We start from the raw sequence: 26166 nt of genomic DNA, 5'->3' as shown, positions 1-26166 counted from the left end.
ATAATGTAAATCTTGCGCCACTAGTTTAAAAATCTTGTATATGTCAGTTCTACACAAGGTTGCTTCTACAATTATATCCAAATAGTGTAACTGATAACATTACCTTCATAATATGATTTATAAAGTCCTATATGTCTTGGACCAAATCTGTCTGAAAGATAGGCTTTGAGACATGCAGGAAGAGCATTATTCTTCAACTCACCTCTTCAGTAGCCAGCACATAAGAACACAAAACAGGGTCTTCTCAGTAGCTACATCCAGATGATGTACCTTGCATGGCAGGATAGTCCCCTCGTTGTTTTTTGGCCTGTATCCATTTTTTTTTCAGCTAACACACCAGCAACTATATAATATGTGTAGGGTTTTAAATGGACATACCATACTTATTAATGTTTTAATTTTATGTGCAGTACTATTATTGAAGAGTTTTCAACTATTTAATTTGGCTTGTGTTTTACTAATATGGTAGTTTAACTTGAATTTTAATATGTATTAGTTTATGGCAGGGCATAAACCAAATTAATAAACAAAAAAAATACAAACTGAAAGCTTCCATAGGGCTTATAGTATTTCTATTTCAGTTCATGTTGTTGTATAGCTATTGTGTTATAGGTCAAAAGAACCAACTGTTATGCCATCAATGCATGAAACAGACAACATAATAAGCAATGTGTCATGTTGACCTCAGTGTGAATTATCAATGTAGATATTTAACATGTGTTGGATACAAAAAAAAATGCACACCTAAGATATCCACAATATTTTGGCTTTAGAAATGTAAAGCTCCTTGGATGCAATAAAGTCTACATTTCGTTAAATACATATAGAATGATACCAAGCTAAATATATTTGAATCTGTTGATAGCACTAGAAAAACACTCTGTGTTTCTATAGTACTCTTGACTTATTTTTAAGAATCTGTCACAATATTCAAAGAACGACTTTTCACACTAGAAACACTTGAGCACTGCTTTTTAAATTTCAATATTATGGGAATTATCATGATATTCTTTTGTATCAAAAACAATAAGTCTTGGAGCACCTTAAATACTAACATATTTGATTGGCATAAAGTGTGAAGTCTAGCCCACCAGTGCACCTCATGAAGGGGGCGAAACTCCTTATACAGCCTACAGCACCTGTATTCCTTGGCACTCCCCCTCCAATATTAACCAGGACATGAAGTCATTTCTCACTTATTGAATCCTTAAAGCTTTCTTTGATGGATTATTGCCTTCCTCTGATGATGAGAGAATATGACTTGCCCAGGGTCATCCAGTTCGTTTCCCTGGCCAAACAAGGGCTTAAACCCTGGGCTCACAGATAACAATCAAACTACTGCATCAGGCTGGATCTCTAAAAAAAAATAGGCCAAACAAAACACGTTATTTTTAAAATAGCTACAAGAGTGTTAAAATCCCTTGGTGCCCAAGGAGGAGTCTGCTTGTTCTGCACTCCACAGTATTTGCATGCAGCAACTAGTTTGAATACCAAGTAATACAGTATTTCAAATTTGACAGTTAAAAGCCATATTCAAGATGCTACATTTCAGATTTTCCCTTACATGCAAATCTTGAGAATTTGTTGAAATTATTTTAACTTTGAGATGTTAATTGTTGATGTTCATGCCAAGGCAAACTTTTATATTTGAATGTTTCTAGAATTCCACTCCTGCATCCAGCTCTCAACAGGTGAAAACACAACAGTCTTCTGCAGCTACTGATCAAAATGATGCAATTGTGAAACTATTCAATGATTTTGATGTTAAGGAAACCTCTTACCATCTAGCAGTTTCACATTTGGATCTGCATATATGTGATGATATTCACTCCAAGGAAAAGGGTAAGAGCTCTGTTGCTCTCTTCATTTTATTGAGAGTGCTCTGGAATTAGTTTTGCTATATTTTACTAGTCCTTGTGCAATACACTTGTTGAGTCCAAATTTATTAATAACAGTGTTTTTAACAAATTACACTGTTCTCTGTGTTGCAAATAGATCTTTCCCTCTATTTGTATACACAGACCAATAGATTTTTTTTGAATGAGAGGAAGATTTTGGTTGTCTACTATATTAGTATTGCTTCAGGTAAATTGAAGGTTCCAAACAGCCATTTCAGTATCCATTTCTCCTATGTCACTTTGTACTTACCCAGTTATAAATATGTATATGCTGCGGGGTTTTGCTCTGAGAATGGGGAAAAAAATCTCCATTTAAATTTTCTGTATGCACTTTAAAAAGAAAGTTATGACTGTGAAAAAAACAAAGAGAACTTCCCAATACAAGTTAGCACAGGGAAATGAACCTTCAGTTGACCGATACTTTCATAAAAGTATTATATGACATCAGCTTGAGAGCTTCAGCAAAGAGGAATTCATGGTCTTAAAATTATACGGTGTATCAAAATTTGCATTTTTTTCTGTTCCTGGTTTGAAAGTGTTATTTCCTGTTTGAGTGTGCACTACTTATTTTCAAAGTAGTTGTTATACTCCAGAAACTTTGTTTTTGTGGCTGAGGTAGTACTGTTATTTTCTTCAGTCTAGGCACTTTGTTTGCAATTTTCCTTAATGAAAATATGCCATTTTGAACCTTTCAGTGTGCAGACCACACCAAAGTTTTTGCAGTTTAATACACATTTTCCATGTTTTGATGATGAAACCAATCAGGAAATGAGATTTATAATCCAGGAACAAAAATCGTGTTGCATAGTGTTATCAACCAAAAGAACATCCTCACTGGGCCACTTGTTTTCAATGTGTATATATTGATGAACCCTATATTGTTTTACAGATGCAAGTAGGCGAATTTCGGGAGGTGCTATGCAATTATCCTTTAGTCAGTTAACTGTAGACTACTACCCTTTTCACAAAGCAGGTAAGAATAAAAGCTGACTTATGTTTATTGATCTTATTTGTATAAAATTGCTTCTCACTGTTCTAATGTTGTCAACCAAGGCTGGGGAAAAGCCCCCTAATGACCCTTATGGATTGTGGATAGCAATTTTACCACAAGTTTCATTCTCTCTAGACCATTTTAGGTCCAGGAGAAGCATTTATTTCAATAGGAAGTAACCTGGAAATAAAAATACTTTTCAAGGGAGGCGGCCCTTTAAAGTCACCTTGGAAGGCGAATGTGGTCCCCAAATCCCCAACAATACTCATTCATGTTGTAAATGTTTTCATACCAAGCACTCCATGTCTTTTGATGTCACTTGTTAATGTAGAAAATCAAATTACAGCATCAAATATTCAATATTGTGCACAAAAGTTGTTTCTACTGTTGAAATAAATGCATTTTGGAATTAATTTTTGAGTGTTGAACGCTCACATATTTTCATCTGTCTTTAGGATAACTCTGTAAAATAGCAATATTAAGTTTGTAAAGCAAAGAAGCACCTAGATCCTTAGTGAATCTCTGAAAAATCTTGTTAAAATAAAATTTATAACATTATTCAGTTACTGAAATTGATTACATTTTTAAAATTGGAGTTAACATTTTGAGCAACATTCATGAGGTACTGCATGTATATCACGAGACCTTCAATTCTGAGCAGTCAAAACTCTCCTTTCTTTGCTGGATGCTGTTTTGATCGGAAAGTGGAAGGTTTCTGTGATGTTAGGAGAGAGCCAGTTTTTGCCCTGAATCAACAGAAGTTGTCCCTTGGCCTGTCTACACCTGAAAAAAAAAACCCTGTCTGCACCTTATTCTCACTGTATTTTTCTGGTTTGCATAAACCATGTGTTTGCCTTGTTAACACCACAGACAAATTGTAGTGAATTTGTCTTACATAGCCACATGTGTCCCCTGGGGAATTCACCTTGATATGAGCTTCCTTTTGAAAAACTCCCATTTGCACCATAGATGGCTGCATGGCCACTTTCCTTTTTCCCCTTTCCATCGTGCACACAAATGTATGTATTTCTGATTAAGGTGTCTTTAGACATCATGTTCAATGGAGTTGTGGTAATATTGATATACTAGTATACTAATCAGCAAGAATCGATTTGCACACACACATTCACATACACATACATATATATAGGTAGCAAATTTAAAATTCAGCTGTGACCAGACCCACATCCTGGTGGGAAAGATCATGTGACTTGGCCCTTGTGACTTCTCATTCCCTAGTTTGGGCCATCCTTAACTCCTCTCCTAGGTCCAGAGTGAAACTAGCGATCGGGAATGGCCACATTCTATTCCCCCACATTCTGATGTGGGGTAAAAGGCAATTTTAACAGCATTAAAGGACAAAAGATCAGGTTGGTATGTAAATCATCAGACATATGTAAGCATAGCAGCCAATATGAGGTCAGTATGCTTTTTTTGTCCATATAGACAGGCCCCACTGAATCAATGGTAGCTTGATGATACAACACTTATATAAGTTACATAGATTCAGAGGGTCTACTTTTATAATAGGATTCAGGCTTCCCAACTAGATTTGACTGATCTACAATAAATAGAAAAGAGGATGTTCAGTTAGCTGTAATTTTGAACTAAACCAGCAAGTCTGTTTCATTGAACTATTACTGCCTTTGGTGTATTAGAATTAGGAGTTTGCAAACTGTCAAAGAAGTATTCTTTTGAAATGACTCTAAATAGTTTATGTGCTACAGGATTTTATATTTAGTAACATGTTTATGGAATTATTTTAAATTTGTGTCCAATATAGATGATAACTGCAGCCATTGGATGCATTTTAGTGATGCTACCAAAGCCAGAAGTTTATGGGCAGAAGAATTATTACAGGAGTTCAAAAGCAATGTTGAATTGCTTAAGCAGGCTGTGAAGGATCAAGATGTAGATTCTCCCACTAAATCCTCACCTCAGGAGTCTCCACAGCACATACAAGCAGGTATCTTGATGTGTTTATTGTTGTTTTATGATGAGAAAAAGGAAGGACCTTCACCAAAGCCGGTGGGCTTTGCAGTTCCACTTCCAGTGGAAGTATTTGGCTAGGTTTCCCCCCTTAACATTTGACAATATTTAATCAAACAAATCCTAATCCTAGTTTTTAGAATGGTGATTACAGGAACAGGAGAAAACTGTCTAATGCGTCTACTCAATCTGTGTGGATTTGGCAAATTGTAATATCTGATTTAGAAATTGTCATATGGTTTTTAGAAAATCCATTTAATATTGACAGTGTTAATCTGAATGAATAGGTTTCTTCAAATCTTATTTAGTTGGGGTTTTTTAGGTCATCTGCTACAAGGTTGTTTTCTCATTGGTTCACAATATAGAACAATGTTTAAAAATCATGATTACAAGAAATGCTATTCAGAAGAGACTTTATAGTAGGGCTGGGAGTTAGGCAGCCTTCAAGATGGTAGAGCAAATGGAGGCAAATAATGGGAGTTGCAGTTCTGTCCTGTTTTATAGACTGTATTTTACAAAGTCATGGAGAGAGCTCAGTTATGGATAAACTATGTCTACTATTTGGGTTATGTCTTTGGTTCTTACAGGCAAGGAACAAATACCAAAAGGAGTCACCAAGCCTTCCTCTGTGTCACCTCAGCAACCAATGGATAAGCTAATGTGCAGCCCTGTTGTGGTTAGGCTTGCAGATGTTAATATTTATCAGGTATATTTCAGTATTAATTGCTGCTGAAATTATGGCTTTACCTGTTTCTTGATTTCTCCAACTCAATAATTTGAGATAAAAGTTTGTAATGCTTACATCCAGATAAAGTTTAAGATTAGTAGGTCTTAATTATATGTGTTATCCCATTTGGTCCTGAAAATGTTTGTCCTCATGATTGTTGTTGTTGTTCATTTGTTCAGTCGCTTCCGACTCTTCATGACCTCATGGACCAACCCACGCTAGAGCTCCTTGTCAGCCGTCATCACCCCCAGCTCCTTCAAGGTCAAGCCAGTCACTTCAAGGATACCATCCATCCATCTTGCCCTTGGTCGGCGCCTCTTCCTTTTTCCTTCCATTTCCCCCAACATAATTGTTTTTTCTAAGCTTTCCTGTTTTCTCATGATGTGGCCAGAATACTTTATCTTGGCCTCTAATATCCTTCCCTCCAGTGAGCAGTCGGGCTTTATTTCCTGAAGTATGGACTGGTTGGATCTTCTCGTGGTCCAAGGCACTCTCAGAACTTTCCTCCAACACCACAGTTCAAAAGCAGAGACTTTATTATTTCAATCCTGGAGAAATGTAGCTGGGAAATAATACAAGGTTGCATAGGAAATAAGGTTTCTACTGCTTTTGCTAAGCAATTCTACTGCTTGATAAAGAGCCCATTAATATGTAGAACTTTAAGTTGTTCATAAATTAGTTCTTTACCCCTTGTTTTTTCTTAATTCAATAACATAAAAGTATCTTTTAGAAGTATACTTTAAGACATTTTACTATTTTTTTATGTTTATTTTGTAGTTACTTTTTCTGAGCTGTGTATAAATCTAATACTTAGGAACTTAGGAACATGTATCATAGATAAACAACAACAACAACAACAACAACAACAATAATAATGAGATTTTTACCCACAATATAATTGAAGTTTCATAATGTCCTTTGAAGTGGGCAAGGTGAGAAACAATTGTTTACACTTGTTTTAATATTGAATGTTGTGTTTTCAGGTTTCTACAGCAGAGCAGTATCGCCGTTCTCCTAAAACTCTTATTTCTTGTAATAAGAAGTCTCTGTACCTCCCATCAGAAATGCCAGCCATTCATATTGAATTCACGGAATACTACTACCCAGATGTAAAAGACTTTCCTAGTAAGATAGTTTCCCACCCTCTTCAAACTTTCTAAAATACTTGTGAGCATATAATCATCACCTTGCAAAGTTATAGGTCTAGTGTAGATTGTTTAAGCCTCACTAGATACAGAAAAAACACCTAATACAGAAAAATCTGCTATTCTCATTGCAACTTTAGGGCTAGGATTTCAGTTGCAATGGAGTATACTCATAAAACCCCTGAGTATACCCCATTGCAATAGAAATCCTCACCCTAATCCACAATATCATTTCAGAGAATTACTGTGTTACTTTGTAGAATAGGAGAGAACAGGTGTGAGAACCTCACCATACAAGTTTGAAATGTTTGCAAAAATTTTGGGCTAAAATTTAAAGTCCATAGTTATTTGGCAATAACATTCAGTACACTGATACGTTTTTGAAATAGTTACTCTTTATATGTGATAGATGCATTTAATGTTGAATTAGAAAATAAATGAATAAGTGAAACTTAAATTATTGCCAGTATATAATTAAGAATTGCCAGTTCGTTTTGTTTACGCTCTGATATGAATGAACTTTTGCTATATAGAGAATCTTGAAGGATTTGAAATGTTTTGTGGGTTTGGTAGTAAAATATTGTATTTAGCCATCCCCTGATATATACCAGGAATGATCTGAATGAATATAGTGAAAAATTGAAAGGGGAGAAACTCATATATGGGCAGGAGCTACCCCAATTGTCATCTGGGGGGATTCCCTACATTTGAGTTGTTTTGTGGAGTCTTGGTATATATCAAATAGTATGTTCAAATCTAAAAAGATGCAGCTTGGCCTCAGCAACAAAACGGGCCAGGTATGGGAAACTTGCACAAATTAATAACAAATATTATCTCCATACCTCATACACACTTGCATATATATGTATGCTGGCTTTGTAAACAAAAGGGGATTACGGAAAGCCAAGACAGCAGTATGCTCAGGCAACTCCCAACGTTTGCAGAAACAGAAAAAAAGGAAGAAAACGTGAGGGAGAATACTGTCTCACTAAAACTTCAGCCCAATAATGATTTAATTTCTTTGGCTATAGAATGCTAAATATATATTATAGATGGGGAAACCAAAGAAATGTTGCAGGGAGTTGGAAATAAAAATCTAATAGGAAGGGAATGGAAAATCTTGCAGAAGTACATGGCTGGCTGGAATACTGAACAGGAACTTTCCACACAGCAGTGTGCCATTCTTTCTTTTGTTTTGAAAATTCCAATTGTGTTTATGTAATTATCAAAGTAGCATTGCTGGTTCAGTTAGTGCTTTCAATGATAAATTGCAGTTTTTCTTCAGAAACAATGCTCTGTGTGCAGCCAGACTTTTTAGCTGCCCAAAACATGCTATTCATGATATCTCCGTCTACCCCCATTTTCTGGATTTGTCAGTATCTTCAAACATTGCTAGTGAAAATGATTCTATATATTTTTTTAAATGCTTTTAATTATTTTTTGTACTCCTTTTAGTTCCAAACTCAAACCTTTACGTTCAGCTAAATGCTTTGCAGTTCACTCTTGATGAGAGGAGTATTCTTTGGCTAAACCAGTTTGTGCTGGACTTGCAACAGAGCCTTAGTCAGTTCATGGCTATGTACAAATTAAATGACAATTCAAAGTCGGAAGAACATGTTGATGTTCGAGTTGATGGCTTAATGATCAAGGTACAGTTTGCAAAGATACAGCACAAAATTGCTCAATATTGTGCTTCTGCAGTACATGATGCATGCAGTAAAATAAATGCTTTGGAATGAGAAATTATGTGTGAATTCCATACCATGCATCATGCACAATACCCTCCCCCTTATCACTTTTCTTACTAGGCCTTTCATGCTTCCAGGGTTTTTTAAAGTGTATTTTTGGCTCATTTGGCTGTGGAAATACTAAAACAGTGCAACAGTGCTCTATTCAATTTTCCAGGCAGCTCAGATTGATATTGGCTAATCATCGACACTGGCATGTGCAAATTTTTAACCTCCTATAAAATGATTTTGGACATCAGAAGAGAACATAGAAAATACCTCTATGTTGGTGCTAGTGATAAGTGTCTCATAGTTAATGTGAGAAACCTGCAAAACAAGGTGGTACTGGGGCCAAATATTTCACCCTCAAATGGCCTCCCCACAAAGTGGCTTCAGCAGCTGCCTATGCAGGTCTTGTCACTTTGGCTTCTTGCAGCCTCCTACTCCCGTGGTAGACTTTGTGGCTTCACAGATTGGCCTTGCCCCTCGGATCTCTCACAGTTTCCCCTCCTCCACTGGCTACAGTGGCTGCCTCTTCGAAAGTGGCCACTTGGGCCTTGCTTGTGTTTCCCTTCCTTATCTTTGCAATGCATCTGCCTCCCCTCTATGGCTTTGGTGGCTGCCCTTGTTGGCCTGCTTTGCTCATTTTCTCTCCCAATGCTTCCTGCCTGCTCCTGACCTCCACTGCTGTGTATTTCTCAGCCCCTGCTTATATCACCAGTTGGGCATTCTTCAACCTCTCTTAACTCCCCCAGCCCCAGTCTTGTAAAGATGTCACAAAATGCTATTTGGGTCAAGAGGTTATCATGCTTTTATTTTATTTCTGGTCAGTTTTCCTCAAGGAAGTTATTTTCAAATGTTATGTAATGATAAACCCAAGCATGCTGGCCTCATTCCTGAAACTTTTACTTCCATGTTCTTTTACTCCTTTTTAGCTCACTTAAAGCCACCTGATTGCTACTTTTGTTTCAGCCTGAAATGGTCAAAGCTTCAGTGGTCAGAGACACCCATATTAGTATATTTTTGTAGTTAACTAGCTGGAGAAATAAACCGTCCTTTGCCTCTTAATAACTTTTGGGCTCCCCCCCCCTAATAAAATAGCAATTCCTTTGGAAGATTACTTTTCTCATGTATATATTCCAACTCATATTATTTAAGAAGCAATTTATCAAAATGTTCTTTTTTAACCAATTCATGCTTTGTAACTATTTTTTATGTTTCTATTTCAGTTTATTATTCCTTCTGAAAAGAAACCAAATCATAGGGATGGTCCACGTGCAATTTCTATACAGAGTTCTGAAATGATTGCTACAAACACCAGGCATTCGCCCAACTGTAGACACTCTGATTTGGAGGCAGTGTTCCAAAATTTCAAAGACACTGAATTTTTCAGCAGGACTTTCACAAATTTTCCAAAATCTCCTGACTCTTTTAATATTCTTCATCCAATCTTTCAGCGCCATGCCCATGAACAAGATACAAAAATGCATGACATCTATAAAGGTTTTATCACCCCCCAGCTAAATAAATGTGCACTTAAAACATCTGCTGCTTCTGATGTCTGGGCAGTGCATTTCCCCCAGTTTTGGATAGACTATGAAGGAATGAAAAGTGGAAAAGGACGGCCAATTAGCTTTGTGGATTCATTCCCACTTACATTCTGGATCTGCCAGCCCACAAAACTTCAACAATCACTTAAAGAACCCTCTTTGTATAGTCACAAAGCACTTAACATTCCAAAAAGTGAGTCCAGTGAGTTTGCTAGTCGATTGCATCATAAAAAACTTCTAAAAGAGTATTATAACACTGAAACAGAAGCCTTGGCCAATGGTATTGAAAATCTGTCCACTAAAAATATCTCTTTGGGATCCCAGTCTGCATGTTTTACATCTGACGCAGATGTTCACATTCTGGTTCACATCCAAAAGCATGTGAGCATGCAGATCAATCATTACCAATACCTTTTCTTACTCTACCTCCAAGATTCCCTTGTGATGCTCCTTGATAACCTGAGGAATGATGTGGAAACTGTGACAGGGAAACCTGCAAAACAGGCAGATATCTGTATTGGAATCTTACTAAAAAGTGCTGACGTAGCTCTGTTGCTCCATCCAGTGATGCAAGGAGCCAGCTGCAAATCTCCTGCTTTGGAAGAAGAAAGTCCAATTGCATCAGATCTCTCACCTATGGGAAATGGAGAAACACATGGATCAGAAAGCAAGCTAGTTCCTCCTCATTCTGCACAGATGAGCCAATCAGATACTAATATTCTAACTGATTGTCAGTCTGCAAACGCTGATTTTAACAAAGTCAATTTGATAGATCCACTTTTAAAATCAGAGAGTGAGATGGATTTGCGAAGGGGAAGTTCTTGTTCAGATGATACTTCAGAAAAATTTGGGAAACTAAATGATGAAAATAGTAGTGGACTCTTCAGTCGAAGTGATTCAGAAGAAATCTGTGAGTCATTGAGTGACAAAAGCAGCACATATACCAGGGAGCTGGTTAATATGTTAAATTGCAGAGAAGGTTCTATTGAAATGCTGATGGAAAAAGAAGATGATAAAAGTGTGATTACAAATAAAGAAAGTGGTGCAGGAGGCTCACCAGTCAAAGTTTCAGAGTTAGGATTGGATGGTGCTTGGCAGTCTGAAGAACTTGAAAATGACAGAGAAAAAATGACCACAGCTAGACCGCTTGTATTTCAGCCTTCATTAAGGTATAGACATGTTCACATTCAAAAGTTATTTGTTTTGATTAAAGATTGATATCAACACAGTCAAATAAGATGGCTTCCATGTATTCAGGGCTTTAGGCTACTTTATTTGCTATTTTTAGGAAATAGTCTCTCTTTCATGTTGCTGATATGTAGCCTGGCATTTTAAAATGTTCTTCTGTGCTGAGTAGAAACATTCACATAGAAGTGCCAGATGCCACTAGGAGAAGGGGAGAGGGAGCAGGTTTTCAGTAAATAAGATGAAGCATAAGGAAATGGATGGATAACTTCAGGGATAATCAAGGGAAAAAAGAAAAGCAGGCTAGACCAGAAAAACAGTTCTTAATATTTAAAAAAGTACTCATTTGACAGACTGTTAAATGAATGATATTATAGGTTACTCACTTGTCTTATTAATGTCCAAGAAAGTAATGTTAAAGAATTCCCAAGGTGGTAGTAGCCATGCACATTGCACATTCTTTCTAGAACAGTGGTGACACCTGGTGAAGGATCTTCTCTTCATCTTGAACAGTTTAAGAAAAACCTGATCCCCCTGAAAATTCTAGCAGCAATTATAGGCTCATAACTCTTTGAAGGAACAGCACCTAGAGGACAAAACTCTTCCTGTATTTGTGGCTTCAGATAATAGTTTTTATTTCCATCAACACTTGTTTTAATTTTATGCCTTGGAGGATTTTGATTTTCTTTTGTAATTTTTTCCACAATAAGTAATGATTTCCTAATATCTTTATATTAAAAAGTGGAAAGCCTAAGGAACCCTGCCAGTCCAATATCCCTGCATTCTCTGTTTCTTATAAGAATATGAAGAAGAGTCCATCACAAGCCTCTTTGGATACCATTTCTACTGACAGTATGTTTTTGGAGGAACACTATTTGGAAAGTGATGGAAGTGATAGTCAAAGTTTTTTGGAAAAAGGTAAATAAAATTACTGGTGCATTTAGTTTGAAATAACACTGAATTTAATCATAATCTATTTTGAGTTTTCCCTTGATTTCACTAATGATTACCCTTGCTTTATTGTATACCTTAAAAATAAATGAAGATCTTGTTAATACTTGTAGCTTTCAAAGGATCCAGTTGGGGCTTCCTAGATTACCATTACTGAAGAAATTTTATACATTTTGGTTGTTCCTTTAATTTGTAGTCTTTGTAGCTGATGAGTTTTCATTAATGCCATTCAAGCAAACTAGATTCTTAGAATATTCCTCATAAATCAATTGCAAATTGCATCCAAGTCCTGTCAGTGATTTGACAGCCAAGTTGTAATATAAATCAGATATTTCATTCCTATAGAGATGGAGCTTGGCTTGGTGTTTAGAATATATTATTAGCTTTCTGTATTTTACAATGCTTTAGATATGCTTCAATATTATGAGGCAAATGTTTGAGAGAAAATTTAAAGTAAAGGTGCAAACAAAATTGTAAAAGATCAAAGTGGGAAACAGAATATTTTTGTTAAACATATAGTTTAATTGCGTGCCTTCAAAACTTTTGTATTTTTTTATCTTTTGGTAATTATCACTGTAGGTTGTCTTTTTCTTAAAAACTATATCTTTGCCGCCTTTGCAGAAAAATAATATTTTCTTAAAACATATGAAAAAAAGTAGAGAAACAAACATATAGCATTTTTAAAACAGAAAGTACCCATAGGATTTGTTTTGTACAGTGTTAGTCAAATTTCCTCCTTTGAATCTGCTAATCTCTGTTATGGATTGATAAGACTTCTCAGTAAGGCAACATGCATAGTTTATAGGACAGCTCAAACCCTCTTGCACCATATTGTGCAAGCTGTGAGAAGCAACTCTGAGTTGATGCAAATTTAATGTGACACAAGGCTAAAAAATATGTACTGACTCCTGGTTCTTGTTACACTTCTGGTTATTTTGAAAGTGTTGACATGTCTGTGTTATTGAAGATTGATGAAAGAGAAATGTTTAAATGATAGGTATACATTTTTGGGGGCTATGCTTAATTATTAATTAATTGCTTAACCCTTTTGCCATAGATTCTTAAATACTATACATTGGTTAGTAAAATAACTATCCACCTCCCACTCAAAGTCAGTTATTTCAATGAAATATTTGCAAATTGTGCTTTAAAACAAGGGGTCAAATCTTACCTCCCAGTGTAAGACAGTGAGTTTGACAACTTGCAGGTGATTTTCTGTGTTAGACAGATGATCTTAATTCTACCAGGTCAATAAGCCTCATCTGTAAAGGTAAAGCAATGGATTAGCAAGTGTATCTGATTCTTTCTTCTCTCTCATTCCCATCTTATATAAAGAATTTAATGAAGTGTTTAAAAATAATTTGAAATCAGCCTCTATGTGTTCTTTTATAGCTTATCTTGCTTGGTTTGATGTGGAACAACATTAAGTTTAACTGAATGATCTACTCTTCTTAACACCATTGACATAGTTTTATGAATTATTGACATAGTTTTCTGCGTAGAAAGCATCTAAACATATGTCTTTTTTAATGCTATGGGTATGCAAGCTATCTTGTCAAACAAACCAGTGGAAAACACTCCTCATGAAAGTGCCGTGGTGGAGAACTGTGGTGGATCATCTCCAGATGTCCTCAGTGCAGCTTCAGAAAGTGCTCCAGAATCTAGTGAGGAAATGGTAATGCTTCTCAAATAAAGATAACATATTCATGCATTTTTATGCAGTAGGATTGGTTGAGAAAGCTGAAATTTACTACTATGAAAAAATTGATTGGTAGAAATTGTAGTAAGGAAAGATGATATAGAGAATGATACTTCATAAAACAGAGAAAATCTATATCATTTACTCTGTTTTAATGACTGCTATCATACATATTGGCAGGCAGCCACTGATTCAGCACATGAATTTGATTAGAAACAATGTTAAAAATACATTTGTGGTTGCTTTTTTACCTGAAAGGTTTCAGACAACAGATGGCCATTTTCCTAAAACGGTGTGAATGGATAGGATTTGTAAATGTAATTACCCACCTCTCTGACAAAAATATACATTTTCTCCTGTAATTCAGTCACCTCTCAGAGCATGAACATTTCATTGTTTCATAGACATGCAACATATGCAAAACTTCTGAAGTTCAGATATCATTAATTTGAATCGAGCTTGTGTGAATATAGTAGTTGGTGGATAGCTGTCAAAACATAGAGCATGTAGGACACACTGAAAATTATTTAATGTTGTATTTATTTTTAACACCCCACTCCAATAATATACCAAAGCAGTACACAGTAAAATTAGTGGTGCCAAAATAAGTCATTTTAAAAATCTCATTCCTTACATACTGTCCAATGATTGATAAGGTCCTGATGCATTTTGTAAACCTAGAGGGATTGCAGTTTAAAAAAATAAACAACACATCTAAAAATATGGATTGTTGCAGCCAACCAATTTTCCATAGCTTTGATTCCATGGATGAGAAAGAAAAATCCCAAGAGATTGATAGATAGTAATACTCTATGGATGGTATCTGTAACAGAGATTAGAGTGAGCTGAAATCCAAAAGAATACATATTTCCCAGACTACATAGATAATTTTAAAGTTATTGGCCAACATCTTAACTGAAACTCAGAAGCAAATTGATAACTGTTGAAGCTCAGGTATAGTGTAAGATCCCTGGCTACTTCCGACAACCTACGCACTGCCCATTTTTATATTTTAAAAAATGTCAAATGTAGCTACAGCTGACCTCATTACAGCAGTAAGGATAAAAAGTAACCAAGACTTTATCCACCCGGAGGAAAGTAGCTCGTGTATCGGATGTAGTCAATCCAATATGCTTCTGGCCACAATCCTATTTCAATGAGAGTGTGATCCCACCCCATGCACATGTTTCAACTCTTCCAAGCCAGATAAATAATTAAAAAATCTGATTTTATCTGAATTCATTCCATTGTAATATGAAGAGGGTTTTTTTTAGTTTGGGTAAGCTTTTGGACTACTTGATTCCCCCCCCCCCCCCCACCACCACATTATAGTGTATATATTCAGCTAGCGGCACATTGTTCAATTCTTCATGTTTTTAAAAATAATTGATTATAATAATCAACTACATTGGTAATTCCATTTATCATGGAAGACAGTCTATGAATTACCAATGCAAAAATTAAAAAATAAGAGGACAATTCAAATATTTTTACAGCATCATCAAGGTATAATTGTTGACTTCCTTCCATTGTGTATCACTGACATAAAACAATTATGATCTATTCAGCAATATTTATCCTTTAAAGTGAGGAGCAAAAGTTCTCAGTGGGCTACAGAAATATTTTTTAATGGTAGGTAGCCTGTTACAGTTTCGATTTTTAAGTGTTGCATCTGTACAGTATTAGCATTGTCATTTGAAGAAAACTGGTGATGAAATTTGATGTTTTAGAGGTTAATTTATAATCATATTTTCATTTTGTTATCAGATGTCTGTTCTGGTTTTTAAAATATTTGGTATTAATGGTGAAATTGACATAAAAGGTGAAGACACAGAAGTGTGCCTTCAAATAAACCAGGTCATCCCAAATCAATTAGGCAACATCAGTGTTCGACATTATCTCTGCAATCGAACAGCAGGTAAGAACTAATCTAATATGAAAATACACTTGTTTTCACACTAGTGGGAAATGCCTTTAAGGATCTCTTTCTTTTTAACAGATTATGAAAATAGGTCACTGCCTTTCCTAATTAGACACCTTAGAGGTTTTCATCTTGTAAAAAGGTATTTGTTTGCTTTTTTGAAATCATTATTTTAAAAAGGCAAAACCTATTTTTTTTTAAAAAAAACCCTACAGCCCTTTATGGCAATTATGGACCTTAGGAGACCTTGGAGCTGCACCCCCCCCCCCCCCGGCAATGACTCCTGAAACCCCTTCTCCCCATTTGTGCCCTCAAATGTCACTAAACACCCTCTAGCAGATGTGGGTTATTCTCACCAATTATGGAGCCTTTCTCAGCCATTTTAGGTCCAAGAGAGGTAGTCTTTAAAGCAGTCACTTCCTGCTCACCTAAGGTAGGCTATGAAATGTGGTATAAATCCCCCATACCGCTTAGAGAATATTGGGGAAAACATTTTTTTATTTGAAAAATTTCACAAAAAGATTTTTTTTTAACCAAGGCCCTCCCCGGAGGATCAAGGGAGTATTCACATATGGTGAAAGTGTCTTCTACAAAGTCCAGACGTAGTATTGAGGGCATTTTGATGCCTAGGGAGTCTGTGGTGAGGTGGGGCACAGCCCATGGGCCTGATTTTGCCAGTCCGTTCTTCCATATATGGCTTCTGTTATATGAAAGATTCCACAGGCTTTCTGTTTAATTATTTATTCTATACATCCTTAGCTGTCCTTAAAATGAATGCTTCATTCTTTGAAAACTCAGCATTGAAGACAAGATCTATACAAGACAGAATATTTATTTATTTATTCTGATTAAGTTCCTTCCCATTTCCTTGGTTAGTGTCTATAAGAATGTGTGTGTTTATATATAACACAAAGATTAAGGAAGATGGTTGACATAATATGAAAGATTGGCATTTCTGGGTTGCACAGTGTTGGAAAATAGTCTATGTTTGGGTATACTTAATGCCCCATAAATTCATTGCTTTTACAACAGGTTCTAATCCTAAATCTGTGACTGGACCTGTTAAACCAACCCCAGAAATTAAACTGAGATGGGAAAGTGGACCCAGTGCTGCGATACATTCATTGCTATCTGAAAAAAATGGATTTCTACAATGTCATGTGGAAGATCTGAGTGCTGATTTCTTAACTTCTACACTTATGAACATTCAGAGGTTTTTGGAAGATGAAATGCTTGCAGAAGTGATGCCTATGAATATAAAAATTTCTAATTCAAGGATTAATTTGAAAGTATGTCATTCTTGAGTGAGCTGGATGTTAATATAGAATGTGTTTTAGTATTTTTGCCTACTTTTGCAGAAAACATTTCAGAACATAATGGTAGATGGGGCTTGTGTAAAGTTTTTTTTTCAGAATTAGATATTGTGGGGTGTTTTTACATAGTCGCTAGTGGATTGTAATTGACTTACTATGGGACTATTGCAACATTAGATACTTTATATATGTTTTCAGGAAGTATGTTGCAAGTTCACAGTATGTTCTTGAAAAGTGACTGTTTATTATTTACATTATGCTACATCAGTAGACTGTTGTTTTCACATGCATTTGTCACCATGTTTAAAGCCCTAACAACATTTTGGTTGCATCGTATCTTAGTTCTCAAATGAACTATTTGTTGTATCAAATTTATTTCAGTGTAAGTGCTGCAATGTATGGGAGTATAGGTCAACTTCATCTTATTCTTCATTTCTTTTCAATAACATCAGTGTACTAACCCTTCACCACAAATAGATGAGGGATAACATTGCTGCAAGGCAGTGCAGTTCCTCTAAAACAAAATGAAGCCAAACAAAACTCTAACTGTATCAGAAGAGACTACTCTAGCAATGGAGATAATACATATTTCAGTAAAAAGATGAAAGATTTCTGATTTTCTCCCGTACAAAACTGAAGTACTATGATATAGTATTTTTGCAATGGTAGGGAAAATACAAGCTGTAGAATTCCAAAAACAAATGTTTGGTTCAATATTTGAAAGTGTTTTCTACCAAAAGAAGCAATCACAGCAACACGGGATAAGTCCTGCTATCTTTGCTTCCCATCCTAAAAGATTGGAGTTCTCATTCATTTTGCAGCTTTGACTTAACTGAGTTTTCTTTAAGTGGGAGGTTTGGGTCCACTTAGATTTTGATCTTTATAGTACAGTACAATTCTCAAATTTGACTTAAAGTCATAGAGATAGGGAAGGTGTGAAAAAGGTGTTGGAATTTAACCATTTATTCAGTAAGTGATAGCTTAGGCTTTCTTATGTGCATTTAAAAAGCATGTATAAAAACTTTTTTTTATGGCCAACACATCTTGAAATAGCAAAAGAGTTCATTGCTATACAATTGCTTTCATTTGTTTTCCCATTTTTTGCAACCATTGTAATCTCTGGAACTATAAGTAGGAGCACAGAAAATGTTTGTAGATTTCTAAGTGTTATATTATCTTCAATAAATTTTCAGTTTTGCCTGCTTGGGCAAGAGAAGACTTAAACTAGAATTTTCTGAAAGTGAGAGTTGATTCCCAGAGATTATACTGGTGGATTATTAAACACTTAAAAGTATTTGTTTTGTTATGGGCTTCCAAATTAGCTTTGACATATACCAACTCTATGAGCAAGAGACCACTAAGAGCTACTGTTACCTCCAAGATACCCAAGGTCCACCTCAGTTCTTTCAAACTTAGGGCCATAGTGTCCTTGGTTGAGTCAACCCACCTATTAACGACTTAGGAAATGGTCAATAAGATAACTTCAAGCTATCATGCCATCCTTTTTGGGCAGCATTTTTATGCTATAATTTTGACTGCTTGTCTTGTTTCTTTTACATGTGCGCTATATGTGTCTGTGTGTGTGTGTGTTTCATTACCTTCATGATACCAACATCAGTAACCTGAGTGGTGCATTTGCAGAAGAAGAATGGGATAGAAACACTTGGGGAATTGGAGGAAATAGTGGATAGGAACAACAGCTCTTTGAAGCAATAGCCATAATGCAAGCTAAGTTGTTGGAAGTGCAGTTCTTCCCTTAACTGACTATAATGAAATGTAGGTTATACGAACATAGTCACAGTTATATTATCTAAGTGAAAACAGACTTTGAACATTCTGTATCTTTCCAACAAAATAACAGGAGTATTTTCTGTCTCTTCATTATTTATGGATAGAATCTTGTTAAGGTACTGCGTGCTTGTAGGTAGACTTGCATTTGTGAGAGATAGAATTGCAAAGATGCATGATGTTGGTGTCCAGTAGCAGGATGCTGTTGCATAACCAAGGAATAGAGCTGGCGAAGGAACCAGTACACAATGGGAATGAAACCAATCAGGACTGATGCACTATCAGGCCCACCGTGCATATCGGGCGCCCCTAATGTACTCCAGGCAGTCTTGCTAATGTTTCATTAATCATCTTTCCAGTTCAATAACCAGGTTTCTCTGTACCTCTGATACTTAAATACACTCAAATTTACATTTAGTGAAAAGTCATATAGATTCCAGGCATTTAAAAAAATCCAGGGACTTCTTTCATGCCTGATTGTGCTATATGTTTAATGTTTCTACACAATTAAAAACTTTCTTCTAGACTAAAAAATATCACAGGGAATTTTATACACTCAGAGGTTATCAGTCTTTTCAGGATGTAAACCAGTATTTTTGAACAATTCTGTTGCTTTCATTTTCTAGGATGATAGCCCACGTGACAGTCTGACTGCTCCTGAACCACTCCCAGTAACACTCCACATTGACCTACTTATTGTAGAAAGAAAAGATGATGGTTCATTTTGCATCAGAGGTGTGTGTCTTTATCTCCACTTGTTTTTAATTTTATTAGCAACCTTGGAAGAACGTGAAGTCCTCTATGGCTCAATTTTCTAATGAGTCAGTAATATGTAAATGTCACAGAATTATATATATTATTTTTCATATTTGATAGTTGAGTATGACATGTGAAGGCATGAGTCTCTGTGACTGACTGCAAGGAAGAAAAGCACTATACCTATCATGGTATATTAGGATAGTAAAGTATAATTTAATATTATATTAGCAGTGGATATATTAGCAGTATTGTAGTACTGATAGACAGCAGTGCAAAGGTTTCTGAGTGTTCATATCCTTTATGATTACCATTGTTAAGTTTAATATTTTTATATTGATAATTGTATGTTTTTAAATTTTGTTTTTGTATCTGCTGTCTTTGTGTAATCATTTTCTGATTTATTTTAAACAGATAACCGAATACTTGGTAATGATGTACCAAATAGTAAGACAAATAAAAATACAGGTGATGCCATTTCGGAAGGTAGTACGCACAAAAATTGGAATAGTCTGTCCCATGCCACACAGACATCTCCAGAAATTAACAGATCTTCTAAAAGTTTGAGTGCTGTATCAGATTCAGTTAAAGAACAGGTAATCCTCATGAAAAAAAATACTCTGCATGAAAAAGAATTCAGAAATATTGTTTGGATTTTAAACAGCATTTTTGTGCAGTTGTCAAGTCCAATAACTTTTTGTTGGAGGGAATTGGAAGCGGTTGTTTGTATGCTTTAGCCTTGTTCATTTTGGGGTTACTGAATAACAATGAGTTATGAAGGCCACTGAATATTGTTGATGTCTTGCTGGCGGAACCTAAATACCTCACTGAGGGCAGGTAGGTTTGTTTTCTTATCAAAGATGATTTCCTGCCCTTCTCCCAGTATAAGCCATTGACTCAGAATAACTACGGCAATTTCTGTGCCAATAAAAATGACATTAAATGAAACTAAGAAATACCCAGATGTAACTGCCACAATGAGCTATATATGTTTGTAAATAAATGAGTGTAATACAATGCTTTACCAAAGAGATCTGTTTTCTTGGCCAGAAAGCACCATATAGTTATTATGCTAGAGACAATTGCGTTTCAATTGGAAGAAGGCTAATAGGGAATTAATGATGATGGTATACATTTCTTAGACTCCTTTTCCATGCATCTTTCAGCAATATTGGAATATGCAACATTTAAATTACCTACTCATTTCCTCTTTCTAAAACATGGCCTAAAACTGGCCCAGCAGGGAAATTACATATAAATAAGAAATGGTGGCCACTAGAGATTTCTGAAGTTGTAGCTTCCTATTTGGAGGGTGAATTTGTTATGAGTTTCAGAGATCAGAAGGAATTGAGTTTGAGGAATAAGAAGGGATGCATCAGAAGAGGGATAAAGTGACCCCTGGACCTTTGGAGGTTTCCCAAGATGCTTGCAATCGGGCCAACAGACTCCCTTATAATAATCCGCATTAAATTATTGACTTCTGAACATCTAGTAGAGGTGCACTTTCATTTCATTACTATCAGGAATCTAAATGATTCTGCACTTCCCATAAACAGCTGTGATTGGTAGTTCCTGTACCATAGGGCAATTCATGCATGCAGATTTAGTCCATTAAAAAGGACTGCAAAGGGTGGAGATGGGAGAAAAAAAGAAAGAAAAAGAATCACAAAGCATTTGTGTGAAGTGTTTTTGATCATCCTGCCCTGGATCACAATTATCAATATGTCCTGTGCCTGACCTAATAGAACAGAGGCATGGATTGGTGCCAGGCATCCCACTGTCCACAGTAATAGCAGCAACAGCAATCTTACAGGGGAGATATATGAAAGTGTTATGTAAACACTACAGTCAGCGGAGAAAACAGTCAAGTGTTTTAAAAAGTGTGTTGGATATTTAAGCAAACTCCACAATTTACTTGTTCATTTTCTAGCAATAGTTCTGTTGCACAGCAGAATTAATTGTGATTGTTTTCTTGTTTATGATGTCATTTATTTAATTTGAGATCCCTGCCCAATATAATTTGCTGAGGTAAAACATTTATAATGCTTTGTAGAAAAGTAGATGCAAAATTACCATTAAATGCTTTCCCAAATTGAGCTTTGTTTAATGTGTAGGGGAAAGATTATTTATAAATACTTTCTTTGCCAAAATATTGAATGAGTTATATATACAAAACTAAATACTTTATTTTTTTATCTTCTTGTTTTAGCTTATAGAAGAAAATGAATGTCTTAAACAGGAATTAGCCAAAGCTAAGATGGCTCTTGCTGAAGCTCACATGGAGAAAGACACTCTGCTTCACCAAATAAAAAAGATGAATACTGAAAATAAGCAGTAGCAGATTACCTGTACTGTAGAATAAAAAGGGACGTGTTTCATTTTTACACTTGAGCTCAGAACAAAATTTCTGTACTATATTGTTCTTCTGGGGATATCAACAAAGAATTATAATGTTTTTCTCTTTTAGACTTGCTTTATGATGCAGTGAGGCAGGGAATATAATTTTTTATTATATGTTACTAATTTGTTTAATAGATGGTGGCATGAATAATTGAATAAAATGTACCATGTGTATAGGGTATCTTCATTTGTGAAGATTAAACTGTTTTGTTGTTAGAAAAAAATACTATGTGGGGGAGATGAACTTTGCACTATAAAGACATTTAGTTATAAATTGTCTGCTATTGCTAGTAAAATGTGATGTAACCCTTCAGAGACTGGTCTAAAAACCAGTAGAATTTGCCTGGGAAGTATCTTCTGTATCATGCACAGACCTTCAAGATGCGTTAATACACTGGAACTACTCAAAGGTTTTTGGAAAAGATGTGTGTTGCTGAAAATGAGAAAAAAATCTAGCTGTGCAGAAGTCATGTTAATATTCTGTTCATCCTTATTCATTATTTTAGGCCATTGGAGTGCTGCCCAATCATCCAGGAAGTGACTTGTAAAATAAAGTATCATTATTATACCGGGGTTTGCTTTCACTAATGGTCATTTGTAGGCATAGTGGTTACTCTAACTCAAGCCCCATCTACACTGCCATTATAACACAGATTGAACTGCATTATATAGTTAGTGTAGACTCAATTGCACTGAACTGGATTATATAGGTCTACGCTGACCATATAATGCAGCTCAGCCTGCATTATAATGGCAGTATCAATGGAGCCTCAGTGAAATTCACTTACTCTTGATCTGGTACAATCTTTAAACATTTTATTTTTGTAAAAAGTGTAATCTAGCTGTACATTGCACATTCAATTGTTAATCGCTCTATTGAGTTGGCAAAATTCCATACAATGTAAAATGTCATTTTAAATTATGAGTTGTAAAAAGACTGAATTATAATTAGCTGAAAACAGCGACAAATGTATAAATAAAAAATACAAACACATGCAAAATATGCTGATATTTTTTTTTGAAACAGTGAGCAAAACCATGTTTGAGTCTATCATATTAGTACAGGCAGTCCCTGAACAAGATAGGCTCTGTAGGTTGGTTCTTAAGTTGAACTTTTTTTGTAAGTCGAAACAGGTTCATTTTCATGTGCAACCTCCCCCCCCCCACCCCCCATATATAAGATAGTATACGGATAGGGTTTAGCTGTCTGTGGATTCCATCACACTTTCTGTCCCTGTGATCATTAGATTTTGAAAAAAAATGTCTCATTGAAGATTGGTGATAAAGCTCCAGTTGAGACACCTTTTCCCCACGATAACTCTTCCAGGAGTGAATTTCCCTTCTGAGGGGTAGATTTCTCTCACTTCCTGTTGTATCATCCCCATTCTTAGCTATGAGTCATTTGTAAGTTGGATATTTGTAACTTGGGCACTGCCTGTACTCTTTTTAATTGACCCCAAATTAATTTCAATTCAGAGGCATTTGGCTTTAGATTCTATTTTACACCAGATCCTACACGCATATAGTACTTCTGTTCATAAACCCCAGTATTTATTTTATTTATTTTCTACATTTATACCCCGCCCTTCTCCCCCCTCCCCCCCGAAGGAGGACTCATCTAGGCATCTACCTTCACTGTTTAGTATTAGCATTACTTACAGTTGGTTCATCTGTAAATATTCTTTTTAAATTATTCATGAAATCATCAGAGATATGTGGGTGTGTGCTCTAAATCACTCTCCTTATGAATCTCTTATGCTTCTGCACATCCATTAACAGCGTTTGTTGATGCTGAATAGGATAAACTGTAAATGCCCTTTCTGCCAAGATGTGAAGCAATGCAGCACTGTGCCTTGGTCTCAATCTAAATTTCCAAAATGATGCTTTGAATCAAATTTTGGAGACGTTACTGCTGCTTCAGCATTCTTCGTTAGGCTACTCGGATCACTGGAAGTGCTTTTAGTGGTTTGATGCTCTGTGATGACCTTCAGAAATTTGCTGTAGTATTTTTCTCTGATTCGATCAAGTCCATTGAAGCAGTTTGAATTATTTTTTTTTCTGTTCAGTTTGCTGTATCGAACTGGCAACTTCCATAATCTCAGAGCCTTGTCTGCACTCATCTTGTTTTTCATGGTTTCTCTCAGTAGCTAATTTCAATTCCTCCGTCTCATTATCATTTGGGGACTGAAATGTCTTTCTTAAGTCTTTTTTTTAACATCCTCAGAGTTCTGTTGGATAGTGGTAATCTCCGAGGTGTACTTTTTCTATATCATCAATCAGCTGCTTGGTCATCATTTTTTATTTCAGCTTGCCACTTTTTAAAATATCCACCACTCTTTTCTCCTCTCTTGCCTTTTTTTTCATTTCAAACATGTTTAATTTTCAACCTGCATGTTTAATCCTACCCCTGACTGAAATGGAGAAGAGAAACTTGTGTCATGTTGGTAAGGCAGGATATTAAAAACTGTCAGAAGAAAGAAGTGGTCCAAACAACAATAAGTGAAAAAATGTGAACTCCTGCCTAGTTGGTTTGGAATCATAGATATGGAAAGACCGTAAGAGCCATCCAGTCCAACTGCTTGCCATGCATGAATACACATTAAAAACACTCCTGAAAAATGATCTTCCAGCCTCTGTTTAAAATTTCCAATGAAGGCAGCTCCACCACACTCTGAGGCAGCATATTCTACTGGTGAAATGTTCATATCCCCCTGATATGCATTCATAACATTTATCAAAAACAAAAGTTATGCTATGGAGATCGAGTAAACAGTACTAGTCTCGTGGCTTAGTTATGCTTGAATGTTTTAAATCTGGTACAATGTGAGCAGCAGACATGTGGATTGTGCATTATCTGCTTTTACAGTGACATGCAATATGTGACAGTGCATTGGGACTAGGTCATTATGGCTTCACTGTATTCTTTGCTGCCCTGTTAAGAATAAAAAGTTTGTGGCATTTTGACTCCACTGATTAATCTCCTACCTTGCTATAGACATTTTAAATAGCAAAGCGGATAGTGGAAAAATGACAACATGCTGGTCTTACTGCACTAAAGATGATCAGTGTTACATTTTTACACATTCTGCTGCAATTTCAAGAAAAAGGGAATGTAACATTTAAACTGACAATTTTTAAAGCAAAGACTTAACCATTTTGAATAGGTTTGATACCCAATTAAATGGAAAGGTTCAAGTTCTTAAGGCTGTTAGAAATGTTAACCTTTATCTGTTATGACAGAATACTTTAGTACATCAAAAGTACATGTTGCTAAATCTACAGAACAAGAATTAAAATATAGCAGATACTGTCTTTTGCAGAGTTGCAAACAGGGTCCCTGACTTTTCCTCAAAGTTTTTGCCACAAAGATTTTTTTAAAAAAATAACACCACCTACTACTAAAAAAAATACAAGCAAAACCAGATTGGACAAAAAGAGTCCCAGCTATTGCTTTGGCCTTACTGATATATTTTTTTCAGTGTAATTTACTAGGATAAAATATATCCCTTTTTTCCCTTCAGATGATGGCCAGATGCAGAAAAGTACTCTGCTGTCTGTAGATCGACCATATTTAAAGAGCATTGAAATTCTCATCACAGACAGGAAATACAAGCCATTTACATATCTAAACAATGTTGCAAACCCTCAATACCCTTGAGGCAGAATATATCTAGCAATTTACATTTCATTCGGTGCAACTTCTAAAAATAAATTCAGGTGCATCAATAGGCCTTTTAAATGCCAGGATTATAAATTATATCAATCTTGTGAATGAAGCATGGCCTTCAAATATGCATTATACTTTGAGACAATCATAAATTGTAGGGAAATCTGACTTGTCACTTGTGGCCATATCAGGGGTTTCCTCTATCTGTATTTCACTGCAAAAAAATAAATTATAAATAAATCAATTGCCTTTAAAAACAAGCAAAATGTTGACAACTACAGGTACTAACTGTTTTATTCTTTGTAAGTGAAAATGAGAGAGATAAAATTTTACATCTTCAGTATTCATAAGCATGCCAAATATGTTGATGGATTAGCAAGGGAAATCAAGTATCTGCCAAATCTTTTCTTTCACTTTAGAAAAATCAGAATGCTAGCAAAAGTTATTAAGGAAATGGTC

At 35.6% G+C, this 26166-nt stretch overlaps 1 protein-coding gene across 1 annotated transcript in view; it reads left to right on the top strand.

Moving 5' to 3' along the window:
- The window catches only part of BLTP3B (bridge-like lipid transfer protein family member 3B), a 46831-nt gene extending 21833 nt beyond the window's left edge, over nt 1-24998 (top strand). The window contains exons 8-21 of the mRNA XM_060777253.2: nt 1662-1842; nt 2788-2871; nt 4673-4855; nt 5466-5584; nt 6589-6730; nt 8206-8399; nt 9707-11196; nt 11955-12130; nt 13711-13838; nt 15630-15780; nt 16816-17072; nt 19511-19619; nt 20055-20236; nt 21850-24998. Coding sequence (XP_060633236.2) covers nt 1662-1842; nt 2788-2871; nt 4673-4855; nt 5466-5584; nt 6589-6730; nt 8206-8399; nt 9707-11196; nt 11955-12130; nt 13711-13838; nt 15630-15780; nt 16816-17072; nt 19511-19619; nt 20055-20236; nt 21850-21978 — 3525 coding nt within the window. The 3' untranslated portion in view covers nt 21979-24998. The remainder of the gene's footprint in view (nt 1-1661; nt 1843-2787; nt 2872-4672; nt 4856-5465; nt 5585-6588; nt 6731-8205; nt 8400-9706; nt 11197-11954; nt 12131-13710; nt 13839-15629; nt 15781-16815; nt 17073-19510; nt 19620-20054; nt 20237-21849) is intronic.
- The last annotated feature ends 1168 nt before the right edge of the window (nt 24999-26166 follow it).

The sequence above is a fragment of the Anolis sagrei genome, chromosome 5 (genome assembly GCF_037176765.1).
Source record: "Anolis sagrei isolate rAnoSag1 chromosome 5, rAnoSag1.mat, whole genome shotgun sequence".
Classification (NCBI taxonomy): Eukaryota; Metazoa; Chordata; class Lepidosauria; order Squamata; family Dactyloidae; genus Anolis; species Anolis sagrei.
This window is presented reverse-complemented; position numbering and strand designations above follow the sequence as displayed.